A 16308-nucleotide genomic window follows, 5' to 3' on the forward strand; every position below is an offset into this window, starting at 1 on the left:
TTCAAAAAAGGAATCTTTGCAAAGGAGCCTTGTTGCAAAAAGAGCAGAGATAGTGTCACCTATATCCTATTGTCAAGATCTAACAGTATTTAATGAACAAGATTTTCAAGCATCTCCTGTAACTGAAGCTGACATTTTTGATGCCACGAGAGTTTATTATTTTTATACTAATGAAAGTGATTCCTCTAGAGGTGCAGATGATTGTGCTACACAACCAGAGGAATTGGTGACTTGCCCAGCTTCAACTACTGCAGAACAAAATTTTGACAAAATGCATGATCAAGAATTGAACATAAATTTGTTAGAAAATTCTTTTTCTTCAGATTTTGAATCTTTCACATTTGATATTTTTGATGTAATCCCAACAAATGATTTTAATTAAGCAAGCATGAGAAATCAACTTGAAGAAGAAATGTGTAATCAAGAACAACCAGGAGATGTCTCTTGTGCTGATATGCAAATGGATTATGAATCATTCCAATTCCTACAGGTTGATTGTTTGGGAAATTATGAAAGTGCTGGAAAACAAGTTAGGAGCAATGAAGCTTTCACCAATGATGAAATATTCTACATGCAACCAGATTTCGAGGCATTCAAATTTGGTGACAAAATTTGCGAAGACAAGCCATGCTTAGAAGAACTTAGCAGTCATTGTTTTGAAAATGAATTTGATGGTGCATTCTTTGAGAACAAACATTCAGAAGATCTAAGTTTGAACTTCAATAAAAATGTTCCTGCACACATCCTCGCGTTCTTTATGAAGGTTGCCCTATTAGAGGTTTGATTTATTGTTCAAAGAATTACACAAAGGATGCAACGATTCTCAATGTAGATCCAAACCAGCCTACACAACATGGTGTAAACACATCACAGTTGGTTTCAAAACTTTATAATGCAGAGTGTTGGTTTCAAAACTTTATGATGCAGAGTGGCTCTTTGGATTCAAGATTTTACTTGAAAACTTATTGCAGAACATTGTCGCCAGGTCTTTCTTCATAGTAATCGCAAGCTGGCAAATTATAACGATGCTTTTTCGCTTCCTAGCCACTTTTCCGCACTGACAGATATTATGTTCTAGCGTGTGGAGCCAGCTTCTCCAGTAAGGGAAAAAGGCATTATAGTTGGCGCAGCCGCAGTCTTCATCACCATTCGCCTGCTTCGTGTTTTGTGAGCTTCACACAGGTGAGGTAAATATATTCCTACAATCCTTATTATTGTTACCATCTCTCTCAATAATATAAACATATTCAGAAGGAATGAAAAAAGAATAATGGGGCATTTACCTTCCCCTGCAGCCAGATTGAGTTACAGATTCACAATGTTAGGGCAATTGTTTTGGCACTTGTCTGAGTACAGACTAGAGGTGAAATAAAAATATTCAAAAAGACCGTCAGTTGACATGCCCACACTTATTCTCTGCAACCCACATATTTTCAGGCAGTCCTCGCTCTCAATCCATTCAGTCATCTCCTCTGCAAATATGCCCGATGACTGGAATACACATGTATCACTCATTATTCGCTAAAATTATACTAGTAGTGGGATTCCATTGAACAAAGAAAAGAAAAGAAGATCTGAGTATCGTAAGAGAATGTATTGCCTGGCAGAGGACTTCTACTGATGCTTCATGAGTAGTGGTGACGGGAGTATTTCTTCTCGAGCACACACCGAGCTCCCGCCGATGAGACAGAGAAAGCACACAACACTGCTGACAGCTTCTCACATTCCACACATCCTTCAACTGTGAAAGAAATATAAAACACAAATCTATTGATTTAAGGGATTATAAAAATTTCTTGATTAAAAGATTGAAAATCTGATACATCCAAAGACTTCTAAAAACTTATCATATAAATTTTATATAATATTCCAACAAACTACAAAACCTCAAATCAACAGTATCTTGGTAATAAGAAGTCTACCCAAAATCACCCTTAACGAAGAAAGCTCAAAAGATTTCTTTCTCAAGGAGAGGACTACTTCTATCCAATACATTTTAGAGAATTTTTTAACATTATCATCAAGTATTCCACAGACAATCAAATCATGTAGTCCCACAACGAAAACAATGCAGAAAGAAACATACATACCCAACGCAAGAATGCTTAGCATGCCCAAAAGTGCCAAAATATTGGCAACTGCAACTGCTTTTCCAGAAGCCATTTTTTTCCTCGAACCTGCAACATTTTTTTTGGTCTAAAGAAACAGAAGAAAAGGCAAGTGGGGTATTGTGAGCCACAAACCAAAGCTACGTATATTTATGCACATTTGCTTGGGGAGACTTACCAAAATTGATGGAGTATTGTATGCATACAGTACTAACGGTCTTTTCAACTTTTAAAAAAGTCTCCCTTACCGCTATCAAATCTCCAGCTTTCAAAACTTTAAAACAAACATTAGATTCCCACATTTTTAAATACTCTATCAAAGCATTGCAGGTGGCAAGAGTGTTGATGCCGTTTCTCCATAATTTGCGTGTCAATGGAGAAGATTTGACCTGTGTAGGGGCTTGAACGTCTTTCAGGGTGGTGGAGGAGCACCAAGTTTCCCCTTGAAGTGATTATGAACCATTTTGTGTCTTTTGTTGAAATTCATGTAATAAGGCCATGATAAGGTCATTTGATTTCTTTTTGTGTTAAATAAGCTCTGAATTACCCATTACATCCTTTGAATCCACATTGTGAGGCAATTTGTGTCATTGAGGTCATGTAAGCCTGTAAGGCCATCAAGGGTCAAACCAAGTCAAATTGTGAATTTTGATGCAATAGGGTTGTATTTGGGTCTCTAAGGTCCAAATAGATGGTTTAGAGTCATCTAGGGTCAGTAGGTTGAGTTTTACTTTATTAGTGCAAAAATACAAAAGTTGTCAATGCATTATTGCAAAAAAAAAAATTGTATGAAAGGTTGTTTGAGGTTAGTTAGAATTCAAAAGTCAGTTATAAACATTGGGGGAATAAGGAGATCTATATATACTTCTTTTTAATCGTCCCACAGGTCGGTTGGGCAATATAATGAAGCACTATCAATAAATTTTTGAGTTTTACCGTGCGATTTCTTTGAGTTTTCAAGCTACAGTCTGCTAGTTTGAATTTTTCATTTCTTTAATATATTCATTGGAGTTGCAAATAAATTGGATATGTTAGAGGAGTAAATCCTATATAGTTTCCCCTTTGTTTCATTGAATTTCATTCTGATTTGTAGAAGTTATATCAATTTTAGTAAAAACTGTCAAAACCCTAGTCTAGGGTAACCCGTGACAGTTATAAATGTATTTGGGGTCACTTCCGCGTTGATAAATAAATGCCAAGGCGTGGAATGACCCTTTAAAACATGTAATTTGTTTGTAAATTCCTTGCAGGGTTCTATGAAGAGGTTGGCACGTGCTAGAGAGGACACAAAGTTTGATTTTGTGTCTCAGACTGTGATGGACAGCGTGCTGTTGGTGTTTTGAAGGTGATATAGTGCAAGAAGGGATTTGGAAGATTTGTGAAGTCCTAGAAGGGGGTGTCCCAAACATGTTCCAAGTGATTGGTGCCTAAAGGAGCCAACCAAACTATGAGGGTTTATGACTGTCCCTGTGGAAGAGTATTGGCTGTCATAGTTTGACAGTGAGTAGATTCATTGAATTACTCATTGAATTTTGCAAGGATGAAGTGTGAGTTGTTGTTGAGTTTGAAGACAGAGGAGTGAGTAGAGGATCCCTCCTACATCTTGGATAGGTTTGGGGTGTTCTCAAGAGGGAATCGTCCATGCAAGAAAGACTGTCCACATTGGTGTTTGTGACTAGTGTTACCACAATGAGTGTTCTTATGACCTTTCGGGTGGAAGGGAGGGTAGAGAAAGATAGTTCGTCTTTGAGGAGGAGTCATTTAAAAAGCACTTTGATGTTCCTTAGTTTGGTGAGTATCCTTTTGGCTACGTGTGTTGTATCTATGGACTGCTTGGAGACCTATTAGGAGTTGAACTTGTGCGAGTGGGGTTTTGAGAGTTTGGTGTAACCTAGTTGTTGAAAGACTCAAGGTGACCTTGGGCAAGTTAAATGAGTCTATTCTGATGTGTTACAGTGATTGGAGAGGGTTTGGAGGCATGTGTCTATTCTTTGGGTGTTGTAGCCTTGTGAGTACCTAATAACCTTGCGAGAGATCCTATGAGTTAGTGCAGGGTTGTCACCCATTTGAATAGGTGAGTCGGGAGAAAGATCTCCCCTAGTTGGTTGTGTATGTGGATTCTCTACATCACAGGGCCATTAAATTTTGCTATTTGATTACCATCATTTGCTAGCTAGATGAATAACTATTTGGCAAAATGATCACAAGCCAAAACATTTGTCCTCCTCTTGTCCACTGAGAGTGCATGATCACCCTCAGTGATGCTAATTATATCTTCTTCTTTTTATGTTTTTGGTGTGTGTGTGTGTGTGTGCGCGCGCATGCGGGCGCGTGTGTGTGTCTATATATATATATAGTTTAGCATTTAGGGTTAAAATCAGGGTTTAGAGATTAGGGAAAATATATTTCGTTTAAGGTTTATGATTTTGTCATTAGGTGTTAGCCTAAAAAATTATACTTTTTGATAATGGATATATATTAATAAGTGTTATATACTCATTACTAAGCATATTAGGGAATCCAAATCATTAATTGCCTCTATTTCTCAAAGATAATATATGCATGTTCTGTGACATATTTTTTCCTCACATTTTAATCTCTTAAAGTGGACACATTATCTTGCACTTGCCTAGTTCAATGTTTAAGAGACAATATTGCACTATTAGATGAACAAAAAGGAGGGTGACTCAATCGTTTAGAGCATTTGCTGCTATATTCCTACTTGAATAATTATCTAGGACATCAACTCCATGTTTGCAATTTGCCCTTGGTTATTTTTCAATTTTGTTGACTTTGATATCCTTATATGGTATGAGACAAGGGATTATGAAAGTCACTTGTAAGTCCTTGATTGCACAACAATTTTTTATATGGAGATAAACACATAAATTCAAGATAGTTTAAAAGTACTTCAAAGACTTACAAGTATCAAATCCACACAAGTAGATTGGATCCATGCTTATTCATTTCAAATTTACAAATGACCAATAGATCCTCCAAATTATAAACATGATCTTCAATAGTAAACATATAAACTTTATTTATTTCATAACATTTATGTAAACATCACTCGATTTTCTACATCAAATTACAAATTATTTATAAATATTTATCACAGTATATCTATATAAATTATCTAAGCATTTATTTTAATAGAGTTATCATCTAAACATTATTTTAATAGAGTTAACAGTCACAGCTCTTTATCTAAAATAACTAAGATTTACCAGATTCATTTGATTACAGCCGTAAAGTCTTGTTAATTTCGTTTAACTAGAATAGAGTAGGGAAAATGACTTACACAAGGGGTTAGAAAAGCTTAATTATGTGAATACATTATTGCAGATGTCTTCACCCTAAACGATAGCTAAGTGTTAGTGCTGACATGATGTATTCATTGTCAAAGAGACTTTATTCAAGATAGAATTCGATTGAAAACAGACCAATATAGAACAGAAACCATTTCTGCAAATTGTAATGAAATACAGTTGAATAAATAATAACTTAGGTACACTCTATGTAATCCGACAAATCTATTCATAGCTAGAATGGCTGATCTTATGAGATCTACAGTATGATAAACTCTAAATCAATAGATCACGTAATCTATGAATGAAAAATATAGGATTGTTTAAATGCAATAATATTAGAAATGTAACATATTATGTTCTAGCGTGTGGAGCCAACTTCTCCAGCAAGGGAAAAGGTCATCACAGTTGGCCCAGGTGCAAAACTCTCGAACATCATTCTCCTGCTTCGTGTTTTGTGAGCTTCGCACAGGTGAGGTAAATATATTCCTGCAATCCTTATTCTTGTTACCATCTCTCTCAATAAAATAATATGGGTTCCCTCAGAAGGAATGAATAAAGACTAATGGGGCACTTACCTTCTCCTGCAGCCAGATTGAGGTACAGATTCACAATGTTAGGGCAATTGTTTTGGCACTTGTCTGAGCACAGACTAGAGGTGAAATCAGAATATTCAAAAAGACCGTCTGTTGACATGCCCACACTTATCCTCTGCAACCCACAGCTTTTCAGGCACTCCTCACTCTCAATCCATTCAATCATCTCCTCTGCAAATATGCCCGACGACTGGAATACACATGTATATTCATTCATTATTCGCTAAAATTATACTAGTAACTTGGGTTTCCATTGAAAAAAGAAAAGAAAAAAAGATCTGGGTATCGTAAGAGAATGTATTGCCTGGCACTGGAATTCTACTGATGCTTCATGAGTAGGGGTGACAGGGGAGTATTTCTTCTCCAGCACACACCGAGCTCCCGCCGATGAGACAGAGAAAGCACACAACTCTGCTGGCAGCTTCTCACATTCCACACCTCCTTCAACTGTGAAAGAAATGTAAAACACAAATAAAATTTTCTATTGATTCAAAGGGATTATAAAAATTTCTTGACTAAATGATCTAAAATCTGATGGTGATGTAATTCATATGAATGAATTACAATTGTTTTATCATATAAAGATCTGAAATACATCCAAAGGTTTCTTAAAAACTTCTCATACAGAACTATGTCACATTTCAACAAACTACAAAGCCTCAAATCAACATTATCTTGGTAATAAGGAGTCTACCCCAAAAAATCACCCTTAACAAAGAAAGCTCAAAAGATTTCTTTCTCAAGCAGGGGACTACTACTATCCAATATTAGAGAAGTTTTAACATTATGAACAAATATTCCAAGGCAATCAAATCATGTAATCTCACAACGAAAACAGTGCAGAAAATAACATACATACCCAACGTAAGAACGCTTAGCATGCCCAAAAGTGCCAAAATATTGGCAACTGCAACTGCTTTTCCAGAAGCCATTTTTTTCCCTCGAATCTGCAACTTTTTTTTTGGTCTCAAGAAACAGAAGAAAAGGTGAGATGGGTATTGTGAGAGCTACAAACCAAAGCTACGCATATTTATGCACATTTGCTTGGGGAGACTTACCAAAATTGATGGAGTATTGTATGCATACGGTACTAACGGTCTTTTCAACTTTTTTAAAAGCCTCCCTTACCGCCATCAAATCTAGTCCAGCTTTCAAAACTTTAAAACAAACATAAGATTCCCACATTTTTAAATACTCTATCAAAGCATTGCAGGTGGCAAGACTGTTAATGCCCTTTCTCCGTAATTTGCGTGGTGATGGAGAAGAATTGACCTGTGTAGGGGCTTGAACGTCTTTCAGGGCCATTAACTTTTGCTATTTGATTACCATCATTTGCTAGCTAGATGTATAGCTATTTGGCAAAATGATCACACACCAAAACATTTGTCCTCCTCTCGTCCGTTGAGAGTGCATGATCACCCTCACTGATGCTAATTATATCTTTGACTACGGATTTGTTATTAATTACATTAAACTTTTGACATCAGAATTTATATCGTTAACCTAGTCTTGGATATTGACATTTCATTTTCATATCTGATCTCATTATTATAACTCTCCTAAATTTTAGGATCTGATTATAATGTTACGGCGGTGTCTATGCAGCCCACAGAATGGCTGTTACCATTCATAAAGAGCAAATGATCTGGATTCTTTCGGCTGTGTAGACATTTCAGTAACATGTTTCTAAACTTTTCCAGAAGTTTAAGTTGTTTTTAAGAAGTTTACAAATTGGTTCATTTTGTAGAAAATCATAAAAATAATTCATAGAAGCAATTAATTATAAATAAAATTAATGTTTAATTTTTTTAATATTAATGTTACTAATAGTTAATTCTTTGTAAGTATTAATTAAATTAATATTAAATTTCATAAGTGTATTGATGAGAAATAAGATCTATTCATCTTCACAAGTGTATTAATGAGACCAACATTTGGAATAAGATTAGATAAGAATTTTGAAATATATACTAGAAGCCAATAATGAAATACCAAGAATCATAACTTATAAATTCACATTAAATGTGATATACATACTAGAATACCAATGATTCCACATTAGAAGTTCCTTTAGAGATTTGAACTTGGGTCTCTACAATGAGAACTCTATGTGCCCCTATGCCTTGGGTTGGCTCAAGCTAAATTTTGATGGCTCTTCCTTAGGCAACCTGGGGCAAGTGGGTGGGGCTGGTGTGACAAGGGACTTAAAAGGAATTGTTTTCTGAACCTATGTCATCAACATGGGGGTCCAAACCTCAAACTCCGTTGAGGTGGTGGCAGTGTGTCATAGGATTCAAATTGTTAAGGATAAAGTCCTAAATAATATTATTATTGAAGGGACTCATTTAATGCCATCAAAATGTTATTAGGAAAAACACTTCCTAATTGGGCTCTTGTGGACATGATTAGATTGGTTCACAATAGTCTATCATCTACAAAATCACATGATTACCCACGTGTGTAGGGAAGGTAACCGGGCAATGGACTTGCTAGCAAAGATGACCACAACAGCATAAAATATTATGGTCTAGGATGACAATATCTTTCTCTCAAATCAAGTGAAGATGAAATTAGAAAATGAGACCAATTTAAACAACTTACCCATGTGATTAGTTTTTCACCTCCCATCTCTGTTGGCTCACACACATGAAAGTACCTATAATTATGGTGAATACTAGAAAGGGTCTCCTATCACTTCCTTGAATTTTAGTTTTATTAGAAAATATTTTTGCTCATAGCATTGCTTATCTTGCTAAGAAGTTTTTGGAAACTTGGTGCAAGAGCACCTATGGGCCCAAGTGGCCTTTTAGGAGTTTGTCTTTTCTTTTCATGTTTTGTTCTTCACTTGGAATGTAATAAGGTCTTGAGGACCATTTTGAAACATTGTGAAGTCATGTGAAGTCATCTTGTAGGCATTGATGGCAATTGCTTGGATGTAACCAATTAGGACCCCATTGGTCAAAGTTGGAAAACACCTCTCAATTTGTGGAATGGGAGTGAAATTGATGTAATTCATATTTTGAAGCCCTTTGTGGCATGTGGACATTGTATTAGAGGGGTTTAGAGTTGTTTTGTGTAGGGAGACAAAAGTTGTCAAATTTGTCAAAAAAGTTGCTAGTGCAACTTTTACATTTTTAGGTGTTCATTGTATCAACTAATCTCTCCAATGGATAATTGATTAAAAATATAGTTAGAACCGGTTGAGATGAGTATCAGGGGTATAATTATGCCTTCCTCTGATTGAAGGAGGTTTGTTGATGTTGTTTTGGTGAAGGAATCAATCACAATTTTTCCAGTAATAGTCTTTTTGTGTGATCATATTCGGTGCTTCCATGGTCTAAATTTTATATCATTGGAAGGGGAAGAGAGTCAGATTTCATTTCCAACCAGTTTGGGTTCGATCCATTGATTTTGGGCAAAGTTAGAGGCATTTGTGTGCAAATAGGTCTAAAACCCTCACTGCCTAGGGTTTGCTGATAAAAATGCCTATAACTTAGTATTCCTACGTTGAAAAATAAATTCTACAATTTTGGAGAATGCTAGGTTTTAGGGTCTATTTTCAAATTTTGGTGGTGGTAGAGCAGACCAAATTGATGGCAAAGTGGTGTTGGTGATTTTGGGTCTGGCATCCTCATGTGACAGACCGAGAATGAGGGTTTGAAGTGCAAATACTGCTACAATGATAAATTTAGGAGGTTTAGGCACTGATTAAGATTGTAATCTTCAGTTTGGAGTTGTTTGTGTCATGTACGAAGTGGTACCTTGTTTGTATGGTCAATCTCTAGAGCACTTGTCTTGTAATAGTGACCTAATGAAGGCTTAAAGGAGTAGGTCAATCTTGTGGTTGGGTGATTAGTATGAAACAATGGTTCCTAACCCATTGGTTTGTTGTTTGGCTATGTGTAGTGGCCTGTTAAATTATCTTGGTCAGTGCCTAAGGTCCTTGGTGGAAGTGAACCTGGGATAGTCTACTAGGCCTAATTGGCATCATCATAGTTTACGATTGTAATGTCACATTGGGATTGTGTGAAAGGTGATTTGGTGTTGTTTGGGGGCTCCTCATGCTGCTTACAAAGCCTTTAATGTATCTACACACCTCTGATTGTGATGTCTCATTGTTCTCTTTTGGTTCTAGTGCAAGGTTTCAAGTCCATCCGTTTTGTAAGTGGGTTTGTTGATGAGTACCCATGAAGACTTTTGGTAGATCTGATCCTTATTGAATGTTGAAATAGTTTTAGGTGTAGGTAGCCTCTGCATCATAGTGGTATCATCATTTAAAGGTTTGATAAGGGTGAATAAAGCGTTGTTGAAGAAGTTGAAGTGTGGTAGAGATGCCTCCTAAAGTTGGGTCTGTGATGGCTAGGAGGATGAAGGCCCTACAAGATAAAATTCAAGCATTGAAATATAGGGAAATAAGGAGAGATAGGGGTGAAGAGAGTGAAAGTGGCCCAAAAGAAGAAGAAGGAGGAGAAGGTGAAGGTGAGACCCCTCCTGCAAGACCTCAGGAAGAGAAAATCCCTCCTAAAGAAAGGAGGTTCATCAATGCTTTGAAATGAGTAAAAGGGGATGCTACTGATGTGAAAATGGAGCTTCCAATGTATGGAGGCAAGATGGATGTTGAGGAGTTGATAGAGTGGATTGATGCCTTGAATAATTACTTTGAGTATAAGGAGGTACCTGAAGACAAGAAGGTAAAGTTTGCTAAGACAAAGTTGAAAGGTTTTGCCTTGGTTTGGTGGAACTACACCCAAGGAGAAAGGGTGAAGCAGAACAAATCCATGATCAAATCATGGGAAAATATGGTAAACAAACTGAAAGGACAATTTCTACCTGCTAATTATGAAGTCCAAGTATTCAAAAGAATGCAAAACTTGAAACAAAATGATATGGATTTGGTTGCCTACATTGAGGATTTTCATAAACTCAACTTGAGGTCTGGACATGTGGAGAATGAAAGGGAAAAGGTGGCTAGATACCTTAATGGATTAAGGTTCAATATCAAAGATGAAATCAACCTCCTTGTCCGTAAGGCCATGGATAAGAGTTTTCAAGTAGCATTGAAGGAAGAAGAAAAATTGAAGAGAAAGAGTGATAAAAAAAGTAGAGCAAGAGGAACTTTTGAGGGCAGGAATCAATCCCAAAGACAACAAGGAGAGTCTAGCCACAATGATCAAAGTGGGGACTCAAGTAATAGAGGAAATTTTAGAGGGAGGAGACCCAATGGAAGAGGAATATTCAATGGCTCAGGAAGAGTTTCATGCACCTTCAATGGTAGATGTTATAATTGCAATCAAGTAGGACATCCAACCTTCAAGTGTCCTGAAAAACAAGCTTCTAGTTCTCATGGAGGAGATAGGAGAAACCGGCTAGTGCAAGAGGAGGATTTCCAAAGTGTCAACATACCACCTAAAGTTGTAGATCCAAAGTTTGGAGAGAGCCTAATTATGAAGAGAACCCTCTTGAAGGTGCCAAGCATCAAGGAACCACCACAAAGGAAGTCACTTTTCAAAACTTCTTGCAAATCTAGTGAGAAGGTATGTAAGGTCATAGTTGATTCAGGGCCCACATATTGTTGGCAATATGAAGGAATTGATTATGTTTTGCATTGATGTTTTGTCACTGATGTCAACACTAGCTATTATGATTGGTTATCGACAGACATATTTTGGTTATCGGTAGAAGAACTAGTGTTACCGACAAAAGGGACTATCAGTTGGATACTATCGACATGTTCGGATCAATGGAATATGTTTGGTTTGATGTTTCTAGAGTATGTTTTGGTCAATTGGTATTGACTTGATGATTGGATGCTATCATACACTCTAGTAAGCCTATACCGGTAAGGGTTTAAGGTTTTACCGACATAGATTTTATTGAGAATCTTTGACGGGATGCATAAGTGGTATTGGTGCGGATTCTAGATGGAATTCAGGATGTAGAAGGTGATCCTTGATTGTGCCTCGACTGATTGGAGACATCGCTTTGTGTGGTGGACCCAAATTAGGTCCAGTACTTATCTAGGTTATGGATCAGTATCATGTAACGTGTTCTCTACATGTTACCAGGATGATTTATGGATTGGTTAATATTGTTTTGGTCTAAAGACGACATGGCATATCATTGTAATATGGATGTATGTAATTATCTTATTGTAATATCTTTTAGGTGGCCAACCTAATTGGTTTAGGCCTTAGGATTAGTATAAATGATGTAAGATCTCATTGTAGATCATGGTCGTGGTCATGGAATGAAATATCGTATGTGAAGGAGATTTGGTTGATCATAGGTGATCAAATTGGGTTTATGTAAGAGGTCAAAGACCTCCAGTATTGAGCTTAACTAAGACTGTAATCAAGCATGGTAGATGCTATCATTGGGAGTTCATTCTTCTGGATTGTTGTCCAATTATATTGAGGTGGTTATAACCTCTCTGTAGTGAGTGAGACTCCTTTATAATGAGCAGTACACTCTAGGTAGTGTGCCTTCCTGCATGTGCAGACCCCTTATTGTATCACATACTTTCTGTAGAAGTATTATTTGACTATGGGTAGGCTTCCCATCGTGGTTTTTCCCTTTACTGGGTTTTCCATGTACAAATCATAGAGTTATGTGGTATAGTTGCATTGTGTTAATTCTCTGTTTCATTCTTAAGTTTTATTGCTTACTGGTATCTGTTTCTGCTATTCCGGTATTCAATGTTCATGTGCTCCAGTTAAAGATTATAAAGTGGTTTGATTAATATAATATGTTGATAACTGATTCACCCCCCATCTCAGTTGTCCATCGGTTATTCTAACACATATACCTTGGTGTCATTAGAAATGATTGAAAATCTAAGTTTGACAAGAATCCCTCATCCTACCCCATATAAGGTGTCTTGGTTGAGTAAGGGCCATCAAGTGCTTGTAAATGAACAATCTTGGGTAGAATTCTAAATTGGGGGTTATAAGGATAGAATCCTATGTGATGTGATCCCCATGGACTCTTGTCATTTGCTCCTAGGGCATCGATGGAAATATGATCTCAATGATCAACATGATGGGCAAAAAAATACCTATACCATAACAAAGAATGGTGAGTCTGTTTCCTTGACCCCTTTACCGAATGAAGGTGTGGGTAAGCAAGTGAGCTCTAGTGTCATGGTGGTAGGTGAGAAGGAGTTTTTGCAAACCTTGAAGGAAGAGGGGGCCCTAGGATTTGCCTTGATTTTGAAGCCAAATAATAGATCAGATTTACCTAACCCTAAAGGAGGAGCCATACCTAGTAAAGTTTAGAACTTGTTAGGGAAGTATAAGGGCATTGTAGTGGAGGACTTACCCTACTCTCTGCCTTCAATTAGAGATATAAGTCACCACATAGACCTCATTCCATAGGATACACTACCTAATAAGGCTTCTTATAAAATGACACTGACTCAAAATGAGGAGATTGCAAAGTAAGTGCAAGAATTGCTGGACAAGGGCCTAGTGAGGAAGAGTTTGAGCCCATGTGTTGTACCTATAGTCCTAGCACCCAAGAAGGATGAAACATGGAGGATTTGTACTGATTCAAGATCCATTAAGAAAATCACAATCAGATATAGGTTCCCTATGCCAAGAATGGAGGATCTCATGGATTGTTTAGGATGAGCATGCTACTTTCCAAAGATTGACTTGAAAAGAGGGTACCATTAGATAAGGATCAGAGAAGGGGATGAATGGAAGATAACCTTTAAGACCAATAAGGGCCTCTATGAGTGGTTGGTGATGCCCTTTGGCTTGTCAAATGCACCTAGTACCTTCATGCACCTAATGAATGAGATATTGAAATGTTTTATTTGAAAGTTTGTTGTGATTTATCTAGATGATATTATTGTGTTTAGTAGGTCCAAAGAGGAGCATCTAAGGAACCTTGACATGGTTTTGAGAAGATTGCATGAGGAGAAACAAACGATAAACTTGAAGAAGTGTGAATTCATGAAATAAGAGATAGTGTACCCTGGTTTTGTCATCTCCTAGGGAATTTTGAAGATGGATCCTTCCAAGGTGGATGTTGTTGGCATTTTTGATGTTTATGTTGTGATTTTCATTGATGGACACACACTTGCATTGAGATATCGTTTATATGTATGAGTTAGAGCACAACCGGTATTTGTTCCAACCGGTATGTTGTATTATAGTCTTTAGACTATTGGTGTTTTGCAGAATGCGTTTCCCAATCTTAAGCGACATGTTGACCCCAAGTGGTTCGTGGATCTCAAGTGGTATGAGGAATTAAAGCGGCATAACACATTTTTACCAATCTTCATTTTTGTCAAACTGATAACTAACATTTTATATGAATTGGTAATACTCTGTGATGAGTTACCAACTGACATTTTGTGATGAGTCCACCGATTGTTTGACGGTGCCGACACCTAAATGGTGCTTTTTGTGTCATGGTACCAAGTATGTCCAGGTTCATTGAACCTAGTAAATTGTTATGTAATCCTATTGGATCGACATGAAATTAGATTCCTTTATAAGAACATCATGTCTAGGGTTTTAGGTTGTTGATGTGATTATAGCGAAAGTTTATGTTGTTGCTAGGGTTTAAGGTGGTTGAGGAGTTGGAGAGAATATGAATGTGTAGAAGACTAAAGTAATGCTAGAGTGCATTAAGAACGAGCTATCAAGGATCTAACCGAGCAGTCTATGCTACTAGCTAGATCAAACACTTGTTGATTACTCACATCTTTGACAAGTTTGTAGCCCTTAACCGGGTAGGCCCAAAAGCCTTTTGTAAATCCTCTAACAAGGTGGTTCACATCTATGGATCTAAAATCCTCTAGCAAGGTAGTCTTTAATCAGACTTATCTCCTAACAAAGATTGAGATTCCTAACAGGATATGTTTTGGTAAAGAAAATTTTAAGACCTTAACCAGTCTGACCTTAATCGGTCTGGTTCCTATTCTGCAGATAGTTACTTGTGAGTTCCATCTCATTGTGGTTTTTCCCATTTGGGTTTCCACGTCAAAATCTCTTGTGTTATGGTGTTTTTGCTTCTGTGGGTGAATGCATTATTAGCTATTTGGTTTGCATGTGTGTTAACCGGTTTGTTTGCTACACTGTTATACTGATTTACTATTAGTCTTGCAAAGTGTTTAAGTGCAGAGATTTTTGGCATACTAATTCACCCCCCTCCCCCTCTTAGTATTCATCAATTGGTATCAGAGCCTACCTTTCTATAAGTTTCACCACTTGGAAAGAGATATGGGGGAGTACTCTATAAGGGAACTTACACATCCGCTCACTCAGTCTAAGCAAGCCTATGATGATCTTATGGTCAAATACAAGACATCTCAAGCAAAAAGGAGAGAACATGCTGAAAAGCTGATGGAGCTATCTGAAAATAGCTCTTCAGATGAAGTAGACGTCGAAGCCCTAATTGCAGAAGTAAATAAGTTGAATGAATCAAACTCCAACCTAAGAAAGGAGTTGGAAGGACTGACTATCCGGATGTGTCAAGAGATTGAGAATCAGAGGAAAGCTGAAGATCTGGTGAAAGAAAGAGATCATGAGATCTCCAAGCTAAAACAAGAGATCAGTGCCCTAACTGGTCAACTCCATGCAAGCAAAGTGGAAAAAGAAGACATGCAAGGAGAATTGAACATTGCCATCTCTGAGAATGAAAGCCTCTTGGAAACAAATGTTGCTATTTCCAAAGAACTCTTCGAGTCAAAGGAAATACTTGCTAAGTTCAACAAGAGTACTGTCAAGCTAGAGCAAAAGCTTGAATCTGCCAAACTGGTCAAGAATACCAATGGACTTGGTTTTTCTAGTCACGAGGAAGGTGAGACCTCTGGTACAAACACTAGAATGTCAAAGAAACAATCGACATCAAAGGATAAAGGTATGAAAAAGTTTAGACCTGTTTGCTTCAATTGTCTTAAAGAAGGACATACTGCAAATGTGTGTAGGAGTAAGGCTTACAACAAATTTCCTTATTTCCTAAATGATAAGCCTAGATCATATAGATTCAATGGTAATTGTTATGCATGCAACAAGTATGGGCATAGAGCATCTGAATGCAGGTCAGTTATGAACAACATTGATAGATATCCTCAAAGGACCCAGGGAGCTGGTCCTAAACCTCTTGTGAATTGGAATTACAACCGGTTTAATGCCTTTAGTCATCAGCAAAGAAGCAGTGGCTATCAAGCGGCAACCAGATGGTTAGAAAACTGTATGGTCTGTCATGGTCATGGTCACACTGTTGCAACATGCAGAAGGAAGAATGGAAACATGAACAATGGACCTTGGAGAGCACCTGGATTGG

General features: G+C 37.2%; 1 protein-coding gene and 1 long non-coding RNA gene across 2 annotated transcripts; both read right to left on the bottom strand.

The window, feature by feature from the left end:
- Positions 1 to 631: 631 nt before the first annotated feature.
- Positions 632 to 3605, bottom strand: LOC131074580 (uncharacterized). The gene is made up of 3 exons (XR_009113075.2): positions 2091 to 3605; positions 1284 to 1741; positions 632 to 1199 (listed from the first exon to the last, which is right to left on the bottom strand). It is a non-coding gene; the product is annotated as an uncharacterized LOC131074580 (long non-coding RNA).
- Positions 3606 to 5570: 1965 nt separating this feature from the next.
- LOC131074581 (uncharacterized) lies at positions 5571 to 7028 on the bottom strand. The gene is made up of 4 exons (XM_058011216.2): positions 6872 to 7028; positions 6317 to 6459; positions 5995 to 6202; positions 5571 to 5905 (listed from the first exon to the last, which is right to left on the bottom strand). The coding sequence occupies exons 1-4, from the start codon at positions 6942 to 6944 to the stop codon at positions 5778 to 5780; spliced, it is 552 nt and encodes a 183-aa protein (XP_057867199.2). The 5' UTR covers positions 6945 to 7028; the 3' UTR covers positions 5571 to 5777.
- Positions 7029 to 16308: the final 9280 nt, after the last annotated feature.

Source organism: Cryptomeria japonica, chromosome 7 (genome assembly GCF_030272615.1).
Source record: "Cryptomeria japonica chromosome 7, Sugi_1.0, whole genome shotgun sequence".
NCBI lineage: Eukaryota > Viridiplantae > Streptophyta > Pinopsida > Cupressales > Cupressaceae > Cryptomeria > Cryptomeria japonica.